We start from the raw sequence: 14010 nt of genomic DNA, 5'->3' as shown, positions 1-14010 counted from the left end.
GGAGATATGGCGCCTCTAAATTCAAGAAGGCCAAGGGCAGTGCCAGTTTCATCCCCTCTGCTATTAAGGCTCCTTAATGAACACAAACGCCCCAAATACTTGATCCACCTCACCTGGACTTGCTTGCCAGTGCCCCCGGCGCACACACTTACGCAAGCGCACGCACGCACGCACGCACGCACATCAAATCTAATCTAATATACCTGCCCACCCCGCCTGGAGACTATATAAAACTCCCCTTGGATATGAAGGAAAAATGAAAATGACGAAGAAAGAAAATGAGACTGATATTGGATATTGACAGCATCTCTCAGGACACACCGATACAAGAGATACTTTCTTTAGTTGTTTTCTTTCATTTTAGTCGACGCTTTATATAGACTCCTTCAAGGTCGTAACACCCACCATTTATTCCCCTTGCAATTATTTTGTTTCTCTATTATTGAGTGGTGCAACCACTCCAAGGAACAGCAATGTCCGTGTTCACCCGCCTATGTGTTGGTTCACCCACCCATGCACCTATGTGGCTATGAGCACCATTAGTACACTATTAGCACCAGTAGGGGCGCTGTTGTGCCAGAAACATAGAGTGAGATAGTGCTGCACTGTTGCCTGCAAATGAGAGAGAGAGAGAGAGAGAGAGAGAGGGGAGTTGCACCAATCAGTTCACACGGGTGTGATTTTTTTGCGTGCATTTAACTTTTCCCTGATACAACTATTTCTCAAATATTTCTGGCCCATTTCTGGCCCATTCGCTCATAAGCCTGAATGAACTAGCCACAAGCTATATAAAGCACAAGTTTATTGTACTTTATTTATATTCAGTTATTTTTTCTTCTAGAAAGCAGTTTCTTTTGAAAAGTCCAGTAAGAATGAAGTTTATGATTATACAGTTTATTATTTTCTTCGCATGATTTAACCACTTTCAATATGGCATCCCAATTTTGGGCAAGTCATAAACGAAGAAAGTTCAAACATTTCATTGTAGGGATGCGATGTGAGCTTATAGTACTTAAGCAAAGATACAACTTATGTAGGACGGTAAGGTGCTGTATATACCAATATGTAAGGTATATGCCAATACATAATGGAACCACTAAGTGATCACTTTCATCCTAAAGTGATGAATGACAATGGGATGACAAATGGCAAATAGGTGAGGCATTAGGAATTCTTAATGATCTGATGTGTGTGTGCGCGCGTGCGTGCGTGCGTGCGTGCGTGCGTGCGTGTGTGTGTGTGTGTGTGTGTGTGTGTGTGTGTGCGTGCGTGCGTATGAAGTGTGTGGATGACTGACACATTTGAGGCTATATCGTATTGTACTACAGTCGCTGTAACATTACATTTTCCTGCAACTAATAATGTGATTTTTTACTTCCATTCATAAAAAGGAATCAGGTACCTGATTGAGATTCACACAATGCGTCATAACGTTGAACTTGTAGATCTGCTATTTTAAGAGCGCAACATCTGAGCGCAACCAAACATAAAATGACTTGTCTTTTAGTCCTACTGGATCTCTTCTCCACTAGTCCCTCCCTATAACATTTTGAGTCTAGTTTTTACTTGTTGGCAAAATTGTCAATATATTTAGTCTCAGTCATCATAGTTTTCATTTCGTTTTCATGTAGTTTTCGCCAGTGAAAAAAGGTAGTCGAGGAAAACAACACTGCGGTCAACCATATGAGGTTTACATTTACGTGGATAAAAAGGATGTAGAGTCCTGTGAGTGATATTGCCTACCCTGGAAGATGGCAGCGTTCTGGATGATGAGCAGTTTGAGCGGAGCGCTGATGCTCTGCAGGCCAGACTCCATGTGGCCGCGGGCCGCCGTCTGGAGCCTCTCCTCCATCTTCCTGGAGCAGCAGCTAGGTCCTTTAGTTTGACACACCTGCAGGTCTGTACCTGACAGACAGACAGACGTCATGATTAGCACCAGGAATGAAGATACAATTGTAAGAACCACATTGGTCCCTACAGCGTCACCTAATGCTGGGGAGAACATTCCGTGAAACTATAGCACGTCTACGATTTCACATCTCATCTCAAGTGTTGCAATGGTGTTTGTAGTTCCTCTATATTTTCGGTGCAGCTGGGCACCACCTGGCCTCAACACTTCATTTGAATCTTTCTCCCCCTGCACCACACTTCTACACCCATTAGTTCAGATTTGTTCATACATTTGGTGATGAAATATTATTTAAATATATACATTTTATATTTAACAAAGGTACCTTGTATTTTTAAACACTTTTGTGTGTGTGTGTGTGTGTGTGTGTGTGTGTGTGTGTGTGTGTGTGTGTGTGTGTGTGTGTGTGTGTGAGTGTGTGTGTGTGTGTGAGTGAATTTTTATTACCGTGTCTTGTCGTTAAGACCCATCCCTTACGGGATTATAAGACACCAACAACATAAATAAACAATATCACGTTCACTTCCCACACAGAAGTTACACCAAGTATTTGATAAAAACAAAAACAGAAATAAAATACATCACATATAAGTTTGTGTGTGTGTGTGTGTGTGTGTGTGTGTGTGTGTGTGTGTGTGTGTGTTGAAAGTGCTCCTCCAGTGATTTATATGAAACTGACAGCTATCACGCATTGGGTTAGGTAGTCTACCGTATACTATGCGGTAAGAGTAATGGAGCACCAAATCATCGTGTGAGTGTGTGTGTGTGTGTGTGTGTGTGTGTGTGTGTGTGTGTGTGTGTGTGTGTGTGTGTGTGTGTGTGTGTGTCTGTGTGTGCCCGCGAGTTCATTGCGTGCCTCACAAGACCGTGCGATGTGATATGAAGTGAAAGATGTTTTTACACTGACTGCACTCTGTAACATGAGTCAAGTCTTTCAACTTGACTCTGTAATCAAAAGAGTGAGACTGTCTTTTGATTTATGATTTGATTTATCCGACATAACCTAAACACAAAGAGGAAGGACAATGCTTTTACAGATACAGTGGTGGGCTGATGTGTATTATTTCATTTTCGGGAACATTTTAGAATTGAGGCAGAGATATAGCTTACACTTTGTGAATTCAGTACCTTCAAGGACAAGGACGATCAAAAGCAAAAGCAGCAAATCAAACACGGGATTTTCTTTCTTTGCGAGATAAAGCGAAGGACAATACCAAGCATAACAAGTAGATAAACTAATGTCTCACCATTACCGTAAATAGATACTTAGTAATAATAAGTAAACCATATGAATAATAATACCAGATGAAGCGTGATATCAACAAACAAATTAAAATATATTTAAAACAAAGTTGCAATCCAAAGCTTTGGCTTCTGTGTATAAATAGAACATTATTTTGACCATGCAGTCTGTATGGTAGAGTATGTTATATTCTGTATTAGCCCAAGAGTAAAAACGCTTGCCGCTTGTGTGGGGGACCCGGTTTCGAACACCGCGCAGGATATGAAAGTTACGGATTGCCGCATTAAAACTGATTCCCACATCATCGCTCCGACAGCAGGCAGCTGTCAGACGGAAATAGGACACACAAGAATGTAATGTTTAAAACACAAAAAATAGAGCTGAGATCCTTCACCCTCGATCTCATCTCCTGGTGAGGATGTTAAAAAGTTAAATATTGAGTAGAAGCCATCCAGAATGGAATGCGTCAGTGTAGATGTTTGGGACCTGTCACTTCCTGTACCCAGGAAGTGTCAATGACAAGGAAAGCAGAACCACAAGTAAACAAATATCAAGAGGCTGTGTGAGTCACTCACATCCCGCTTACCGAGAAGACGTGGAGGGAGGGGTTGGTAGAGAGCGGGGATGAATGTAGAAGACAGTACTTGTTTGATGAGGTCAGACCCACTGTCTATCTATAGCAACTGTTCTCAAACCTTTTTATGTCATGGACACCCAAATTGATATGTATTGGGCCATGGACCCCGTTTGAAAAGATTTTATACCAAGGATCCCTATATAGTCAGAAATGTTTCACTTCCAGGTCATCACAAATGCGATGACCTGGTTGCTATGGACGTTTTTAGCCCAAGGAGTGTTTTTTGCTTGCAATGGATTCAGAATCATGAATAACCCCTAGTTTGACCCCTCACAGGCTACTTAAAGCAGAATTACAAATTGTAAATTTTGCCTGCATAAGAATATTAATGGTACCCCAACTTTAAGCAGCCGTCACAGATTCCCCTAGGGAAATTGAATTTCAGTCTTTGGGAGATTTACCTAACACACCTTTTTCACGGCAGCCATGTTGACATAATAGTACAGTGTCAGGTGTTTTATTCCAATGTTACTAATTAATGGCTGTGTTCCATTCAGGTCAAACAGAGTCAGTGCGCTGCTTTATGCAAGTTGGCTCCCTGGAAATACTTACACTACACAAAATGTACAGAACCTTAATTAATATCACTGGTAACATCTGTGAAGGAACTATTTATGCCAATATAGCTTCTGTGAAAACGAAAGGTCTATTCCAGCGAGGTTAGATAATAACTAATCACTTGGCAACTTGCGAAATGAAGATTAGTACTGAATTGAGACCAAATGTATTACATGGAGGAAGGGAAAGATAGTAGTTTATAAGCCCTACTGCCACAGAAAGGTTAATTGCTGTCAAGAAATAAATAAATCAATAATATACAGCGATTAGAGTTAATTGGTGGGGGAGTTAATGTCAAATTAAAAGCAAATGTTATTTCCATCATGGGTTTATGTCTTGGAGGTGGTGATAAAACTGCAGTGTGGAGAGAACAGACACATACTGTATAGCTACAGTAGCAGATGAGCAGGAGAACATCCCTTGTTGTTTCAGAAGAACCAGGAATGTGGTCAATGTTACAGAATTATGACAATTCATACTTGGTAGTGTTGTGTATGTGAAATTGTGAATATTAAACGGCGATAAAGACAGGGTTGATTTTTCCGAAAATGACCAATTTTCATCAGTTTTGGGGCGAGTGATACGACGAGGTATAATTTAGATCTTATCTTAGGCATGTAATGACAGTGAGGTATACTACTAATAAAAGTGTCACAGGGGCTTTCCTGTATGTATACTGGCAGGCTTAATATCTTAAATCAATAAATACAAAGGATTCCTGACAGATACAATCAAGTTAATTTCAGACTCCAGACAGAGGCAAAATTATTAAGCTGTCAGTGAGGCCAGAGCACAGAGGTGTGTGTCTGTGGAGGGGAAAGGGGAGAAGGTAGGGAGGAATTTAGCAATTACCTCCTGCAAAACAGACAGTTTCATCTGCCTGTTTGCACGTTTTGCAGATGATGAATGAATTTCCATTAGGCAAGTTCGGAGCACTGAGGAATAAGCGAAGGATTGGGCAGAGTAATGGTTTCCCATGAGGTTATGCCAACAAAACAATATGACACACTCTAAATAAAGCAGCGTCTCTGACAGGACAGCTAACGTTAACTAAAGTTGAAGAGGCGGCAAACCATCCGTTCATTATTTGCTACATCTAAAATGGGTAGGAGAGAAATGCAGCTCTCTGTGTGCCAGAGGGCATGAGGGAGAGAGAGTGCACAGTTAAATCACCCAAAATAACAATCACTCTGACAAGACACTGACTCTTAGAAAAACAACACACATCCACAAATGAAGAGTATGAATAGTCAACAGACAATTACAATAGTTACAACAATTACTTACAGATTTCTCTTTCAGAAATCAAACATTGCAAGATATGACTGGAAAACATTATTATGATTATGCAGAAATCCACATCAAAGTCACTCTATCCCTCCCACAAATTTCACACATTGGCCATACAAGCCCCAGCCATACTGGGTTTTGACCCAGTCTTGTTAAAGCTGTCCTGGTGGTCAAACAGATGGAGACACAGCATGGACTAAAGTGCAATTTAGATGTAAATTTACTCTGTGTACATTAAGGTTCAAGGTGATAGCTGGTATTAAATCACTGTGTGTGTTCAGTCAATACTCTGTGGTTATTGGACGGGCCGGTCGACACACACAATAGCTTTTTCAAGATCCTTAAATGCCTTTAACAAGCTAGATTCAAATGCATTGATTGCCCTACGGTTGACACAGCCTCCACGTTCAAAGCCTGAATTGCTGTTTCTCTTGTTCAGAGACACACACACACAGAGAGAGAGAGAGAGAGAGAGAGAGAGAGAGAGAGAGGGGGGGGGGGGAGAGAGAGGGGGGGGGGAGAGAGAGAGAGAGAGGGGGGAGACAGAAATTGAGAGACAGAGAGAGAGAGAGAGAGAGAGAGAGAGAGAGAGAGACCTATGTTCGCATATTTAACAAGCTCTGAGTCTCCAATCTCACAAACGTGTCTCTCAGTTTCTCAGCACCAATTAGGAAGCTATCAGCATGCAACTTTAATAATGGAGACAGTGGGGAATAAACAGCTTGTGTTAAGATATAGAATATGCTAAAGTATGTTCATTATGAGCATAAATTATCCATCACCTACTAAGGCATGTGGGGATCCATGGCTCTCTCTCCAGGGCAGAGGAACCTAGTGACACTTTCCACAAACGATAAGCATAAATGGAATACAGATAAGACCATTTTTAACTAACATAAGATATAGTATTATTAATATCACTAGCTGCAGGGTATTACAACTGACTTTGTATTTCTAGTGTTTTGCAATCTGCTCTACTTTCTGTTGTTTTGATGAAGCAACAACATTCTGAAAGCTGCAACCACAAACTTGAAATAGATCTTCCGTTTGTCGGCAGGCTTCATAAACCAATGAGGCAATAAACAAACACGGAGGCTCTACTTGTAAACTAACTTTTTTTTTCTTCAACAGAGCATAAATCACACCAAAGCCAGACCAGTGTTTAATTGGACAGAAAGAAGCCGTCGCTCTGGGTCAAATTAATCTGCACATTAGATGCGCCTGCCCTGCAGGGACCAAGCGTTGTTCAATGTTATTCAATGTCTCATGGCATTGGCAGCATAAACACAACCGCTAATGACACCCATGGACATTGGACCTAACACCATGCCAACCTGACCCCAACACTAATTAGGTCAGCATCTGGTGGTCTTTCGTTGGCATCCAACAAACAATACGGAACAGTAGACCGTATGCAGTGCGTGATCATCTCTGCTCTACAGTAGCTCATGTATTGAAACAAGAAGTTCAAGTTTCCAGTTTGTTGTCTGAAAAACCCATGGTGGCTTACTCTGCTACTTCTGTGAGAATGGCAGAGAATGGCTCACCCTATGCACACGCACGCACGCACTTGCCTATCTGTAATTTACAACACAGATCACAGCTTTCTATGTCCACGAACATAGTATGTAAACAGGTTCATACTGTAACTAGATTTGTTCATTTGTGGGAGAAAACTACCACAGGGCAGCTCTGCTAGTCTGCTTGCTGGCCAAATTTTTGGGTTACTGTTACACATTATTACTGTAAAAATAAAAATATATGATAATGCAATTTCTTTTTTTAAGTAATCTACCATCGGCCATTGAAAAAACATAAACGGTCAATCACTAATTTTGATTATGAAGGCAAACCAATTAACATTCGATTTTACTGCCCAGTGTATGTAACCTTTATTTAACCAGGATGTTCTGCCATGTTACCATGAAACCTTGACAAGTTGCATACAGCATCCACTCCACACACACACACACACACACACACACACACACACACACACACACACACACACACACACACACACACACACACACACACACACACACACACACACACACACACACACACACACACACACACACACACACACACACACACACACACACACACACACACACACACACACACACACACACACACACACACACACACACACACACACACACACACACACACACACACACACACACACAGAAGATGGAAGCATGGAGGTAGAAAACAACAGGTTGAGTATAGCTTTTGGCAACACGTGTACAACTATTAGAATTCAACTCCACCAACCTGCAGCCATCCAGTGATGGAAGAAGCACTTCAACCCGCTAGTCCTAGTGAAACCACACCAATGCAACTAGGGTGACCAAATCCAAACTGTTCATTTGAGGGACGGATGTAGCGCTTGTGTAGGACAAGTGGGGCGGGACGGGGTTACGTTTCGTTGCAACTAGTTGCGACTAGTTAACCTGACTCCGCCAGCTGGTGGCAGCAGTGAGTTATTATTAAATTATAATGGAGATATCATCATTTTGTCCCGCTGCTTCCGGTTTAGCAATTCTGCTTGAGAGACCAGATCCAGGCAGGAGGAGGGAACTTGTGAACTCAATACTGCCGCAATCTGGCGGAGTCAGGCTAGCGATGGTGTGGTTTTGGCCGAACTCTCCTTCAAAACCGCTTGATTAGTATTCGTTTATATTATGCCACTAAATGTTTCAGGACCCCAATGCAAACAAGCCTTTCTTGGGTTCAATCCTTTTAGCATTGTATTTGTATTAACTTTGTGCTTTTTTGCAAACTGTTAAAGGACCACTTCACGACTTTTCAACTTATCTTCATATAATTGGTCCTGACTCCTCACTAATGACAAAATACCACAATTTTTTTCTACTCAGTCTGTGTCTCATAGGAGGCTGTAGGCTGTGGGCAGTTTTAAACAAGATTTAAAAAATATATATAATTGTATTATCGTGAGAACGATGGCTTCCATTATCGCATCGCAACATATCGGGACTAGAAAGCCTGCGATTTCTATTAGCTTGGATTCCACACCAATGATGTCAATGGTGGACGGGTTTCTGAGCTGCCCACAGCCCTCCTATGAGACAGGGTAGGAAAAGAAATTGGGATTTTATTTTAACATGTATAGAAAGAGGAAAAATAATCTGAACTCTCAGTATTAGTAGGAGTCTTGTAATTGTTTAATGAAGTTAGGATCCACAGCAGCAGTCAAACCAGAGGCCTTCGTCAGTGTCGGAATTTAGCACACACCTGAGCCCTCTCAGACCGTCTACCCGAGTTGAGTGAGCCTTTCCCATGAAGTGAGTTGGGCATTTTAACATGAACATTAGGGAAGACAAATTATATGAAGGTAGGTTGAAAAGTGGTGAAGTGGTCCTTAAATAATAATACAGTAAATAATCATAAAGGAGCATTGATTGATTGATTGAATCATTCATTATTTCATGAAGCATATACTGTAGGAGGGCGAGTTGACATTGTACTGATTACATAGTGAATTTGGAGTTAATAATAATAAGAGGTGATGCTGTTATTTTTGTGCAAAACTTACATAAGTGTGTAGAGAAAAAACAGCTTTCATGAAGCCCAACAAGTTGAAAATATTAAATACGATCTCCCAGGTTTATATGATTCTTTCCCTCACCGTCTGAAGGTTCTGTCCTTTTGGTTGCGAGTCATCGCATCCATAAAAATACTTCAGAGACTAGCCACAGTCATATTTATTATTGGCTTCAATGCATCTGCTGCCATAATCCAGCTACATCAACAACCAGTAATATAAATAGCAAATGAAAAACACCAGAGAACATACACATGACATTTTAACAGCAAAGAATGAATAACTATGAATATTTAACAGCTTATTAAATATTCTTTGTTGACCAGTTTCCCAGAGCTCTATACTAACTAGGAGGACCACTCCTGTTTTTGCGCTACATTAAATATCTTTGTCAAAAATAGCGACACATTGTGATCTTATAGGCTACATCTGTATTTTTGTTATGATGTTCAACCCAGGATAGGGACAATAGGGTTAAACTTCATTGTCACATCACAGGTTTACATGTGTAAAAAGGTACAAGCCATTACAATCATTTGTAGTTTTCAGGAACAGAAAGACAAATGGGGATAGAAAGAAAGAAACAAGAAAAACAGGTCAGATATTCCAAATATTCCTGATACGAGTAGAGTAAAATATATAAAAAGGTGCTGCATATGGTTAACAAGGATAAGGCCAGGCTTGCATAAGAGTAATGTTGTTGATCCATTATTATAAGTCCAAATCTTTTTTTTGCATGAGGCTCATTAATATACAGAGAAGCTACTTTGACATCGGCATACGTTGCTAAGACGCCTAATTATTATAATAATTAACCCATTTTGGTGTCGGCATCATGTTATGCTTTAGCTATTTAAAAATAGCAGATCTACAAGCTCATATCGCGCCACCGAGTGGCGCGATACGATCTTGTAGGTCTGCTATTTTTGAAAAAAATCGAAGAACGACTGACATTTTTAGAATCTGATCTCAGGTCAGAATGGGTTCATCAGACCCAGTGTTTGTCCGGCGGAAACCTCGTATGAATCTGATCTCAGGTCAGAATGGGTTAAGACATACGAAGCCTGCAGAACATACATTCAACATTCATCGCACAGAGGTGTTCTATACTGTAAATCAGTGGTTCCCATTGGGCCCGGGGGCCCCTATAGGGGTCCTTGAGGGAGTTCCAGGGGGTCCCCAGCTAAATGATAGTTAGGAACCAAATGGACCCTTATGGGTCTGTAACTCTTAGAGTTGTACAAATGGAACCATATTCCATTTGTACACTCTCAGAGTTAAATTAACTTTGATTTTACAATATACGTACATTGGGGTCCCAGAGATAGAAATGCCATTAAATGGGGCTCCGTAGACTAATGCATGTTAAACTGAGGGTCCTTGAAATAAAACGGGTTAAAAATCTTCTCTTATGGGGGTCCTTGGCATATCTTTCCAAATGAGGGTCCTCTGGCTAATGAGTGTCAATTTGGGGGTCCTTGACGTGCAAATGTTTGGGAACCACTGATGTGGAATACAGATTTCTCTTCAGGTAATTGAAAGACTGGAAGGTTTAATTGGTGGCTCTATGGCCAATTATCTCCCTAATGCCAGCCATTGTTTGCCTTTTGCTGACTGCAAGTCAACAGTCAGTCAACAAATAGTGTAAATGGTAGATACATCAGACAGACAGATCTATCACATACAGACAGTACATGGTTACATAAAGAGTACAAAGGAAACAATAAAACAAGATGTCACCAGAGAATAATATCCAGATGTAATGTTGATTTTACATGACATGGGGCAGGTCATTTCCCGTTTGTTTTTCTAAATCATTCTCTGTCTGATGAGGAGAATGGAATCTGCTCACAGAACATTTAGAATTATTTCTGCATGCTTTCAAATCCAGTGGGAGTGAATGAAGCTCATATAAAAACATGAATCTCTGCACCTGTGCACCATTTCCCCTCACTGGCACTACATTAAAAATAGAACATTTCACAGTCAGGTCGTAAGTGAAATTTTAACCATGAGAGTGTAACAAATGTAACCAAATGGACCCTTAAACAAATTGACACTTGAGTCGCTACACATAGTAAACTGGACCCGAGTTCACTTGGACCGTTTTTTATTCATCTATTCTACATCAAATCGCTTTGATCTCTATCTCTGAGCTTGTAGACCTGCTATTTTTGCTAATGGTCTCCTCAGAATTTGGATTCTGGGGTTCAAGTGGTTAATAGTCAATTTGGTTACATTTGTACACTCTTAGAGTTACACATGGATAAATTAAAGGGGTGATAATTATGTATTAGTCTGGCATGAACCGGCATTATTTTATTTTTATTTCATTTTTTCAGATTTGACTGGTTTTCCAGGCTAGTTCAATCCCGGCATCCTAGGCATATCCAAGCCTAGCTCTCCAGGCCATCACAGGAGCAGGAAAATGGTAACGGAGGTAAGAAGCATGGGCATAATTTAGGGTTCCAGAGGATTGCTAATTGCCACCCCCTAGCTTTCACATTTAACCTCTAACATTCAGGTCATATTTCCTCCACCTCTGAATATTTTTTGCAGATTGATCTAATTTTAGATGGACAAATATGGACATTTGTTTTATTTCTGCAACCATACAATCATGAATCACTTTAAAACTGGCCTCCCTATTTTGGACATTACAGGCACTTTTTAAAAATATACTTTTTTCCCCACCTTTTTTGTAATATAATTAATAGCAGAACTATGTGCGACGAGTTGTGAGCTTGTAGATCTGCTAATTTATGCTATATTTTAAATAGGGTCACTCATTGTTATAGTTATTTAATGAAATTATGCATCTGTAAGAATGGTAGGTACTATAGGCACTGGAGTCTGCCTGATGATGGCCTGATGAAGATGTAGCACACATCAAAACAGTTGTTCATTTGTGTGCACTTTGCACCATAAAGGCATCAAACCAGTCCGAGTTGCTCACTGCATTGCCAAGAGAAAATACAGTTTCTGTATTGGGACACCAGTTTTACCCAATTAGGAGAGAGAATGCATTCATCAATTTCAATTTGATGGTGTTCCAATGCCATTGTTGTCTGCTCAATAGTATTTCGTTTCGTCTTTACCAATTCACTTCTGTATCCTGTACGAGTTCTCTCTACTGTCCTGATTGGATACAATTGGTACCTCAGACCCGAAAATGTGTTTTGTTTAGGCTACTAAAGATGTGGAGGGACCCCCTGTTATTGAACAGACACTAGGATAATAATATAGATGTAACTTCTTAACAAAAACACATTTTCTTTTAATGAAGAAATATCAACCACCCTTAACACCTATAGGATTGTTCTGAGTAGGATAATTTGACTGTATGATAGTGATAAAGCAACAGGCTCCATCAACAATCATTACAAACTGCTGTATTCTGCAGAGCACAGGCAGAATAGGTTTTACATTTCCACGTTTTAGATCATTTGGTTGTTTGTGTTCAAAACATTTTTGAACACATTTTTTGTTTTTCCTTCAAGTCATGCAAATCCAGATGTGAATTCCAACAGTCTGAGAAATAGCAACTTTAAATAATTCTTAATGTTATTCAAATAACTGCATATTTGAGAAGACAGTTTTCAGGGCAATCCAAACTGTAGCCTACTGTAGAATAGATAAACCATTATCTCTCATCAATATTCCGTGTTGTTGCTATAAAAGCTGATCTGTTCTAATTAAGCTTTATGGTTTGAGTGCTGTTTTTGGGAGAGCCTGAGTGTAACACTAAAGAATGTAGGAACAAACAGATCTAATCCAATTAACAATTAATTGGGGGATCCATTCCCACCACATCATCATAAAACCAACAAACAAAACCCCACAACAACTCAACAGCTGACATCTGGTTTCAAAAGTAATGACAGAAGTTAACAAGCATGAAGCCAACACTACCCTTTCTTCTTAATGGGCTAGCTAGCCTACGAATGAAGAGACAACGTGCAGTCAACAATAACCAAATTGTGTTTTCCATAGACTATTTGAAAATGATGTGACTTTATGTGGATTGCATTGTTTAGCCTTGAAATAATAGTTGAACTCTGAACTCCTAGGTTATCTTGGGCCAAAATGCTAGATCTGCTGTAGCTATGGTTCAAGTCAAGTGGTTAGGCTGTCTTTCTTTACCTGGGACGGGGATTTCGGGGACCCATTTGGACCCTGGGTGTACAGCCTGGAACGCAGCCCGCACCTCGTGGCAGTTTGGCACGGATACCTGTCCGCCGGGCAGCCCGAACAGCTGGACGAAGACGCACAGCAAGAGCGCATCGTGCACGGATAGACTAACCATGGCATACGACCCCAAAACACCGAGTAAAAGAGACGAAATCAAACTTCCCCCGCGTCAAAAAGTTAAAAAAGAGGGGTCCTCCTGTGATTGCGCGTAGAAGGCGATACTGCAGGTGCTGTCTCCGCTCCTCTGATTAACATCATTGTTGTGCGTTTGTCTGCTTCGGATGGACGGTGAGTGGAATAGTGCTCAAGTCCACCCAGAGAGCTGTTTGAATCAATGTTGTGGATTGCGTGCAACTTCACAAATAGCCCTGGCTCAGCTGAACGAGACTCGTCGATCCTGCGCTGCGCGTTCTCCAAAGCGCGCGCCACACAACGTGGAGTCGAGCTATGCGCATTCACAGGCAGCCTGTAATCATTTACCTCAACTGAATCATTGCCCCTCTGTGATCACACTCAAAGCCAAGGGATGAATTACTGTCGCATGTGCTTTCCCACAACTTGTTAGATAAATGGTATAGGCTACTACACGTAGCAATTAGGCTATTCTACAG

At 40.8% G+C, this 14010-nt stretch overlaps 1 protein-coding gene across 1 annotated transcript in view; it reads right to left on the bottom strand.

Annotated features, from left to right (window-relative positions):
- Window positions 1-13514, bottom strand: part of gpc3 (glypican 3) — a gene marked incomplete at its 5' end in the record, with an annotated part of 172599 nt that extends 159085 nt beyond the window's left edge. The window contains 2 exons of the mRNA XM_083785742.1: window positions 1744-1905; window positions 13352-13514. Coding sequence (XP_083641868.1) covers window positions 1744-1905; window positions 13352-13514 — 325 coding nt within the window. The remainder of the gene's footprint in view (window positions 1-1743; window positions 1906-13351) is intronic.
- Window positions 13515-14010: the final 496 nt, after the last annotated feature.

The sequence above is a fragment of the Protomyctophum parallelum genome (assembly GCF_964188405.1).
Source record: "Protomyctophum parallelum genome assembly, chromosome: 16".
Lineage (NCBI taxonomy): Eukaryota > Metazoa > Chordata > Actinopteri > Myctophiformes > Myctophidae > Protomyctophum > Protomyctophum parallelum.
The sequence above is the reverse complement of the archived record's forward strand: the minus strand, read 5'-3'. Positions and strand labels throughout refer to the sequence as shown.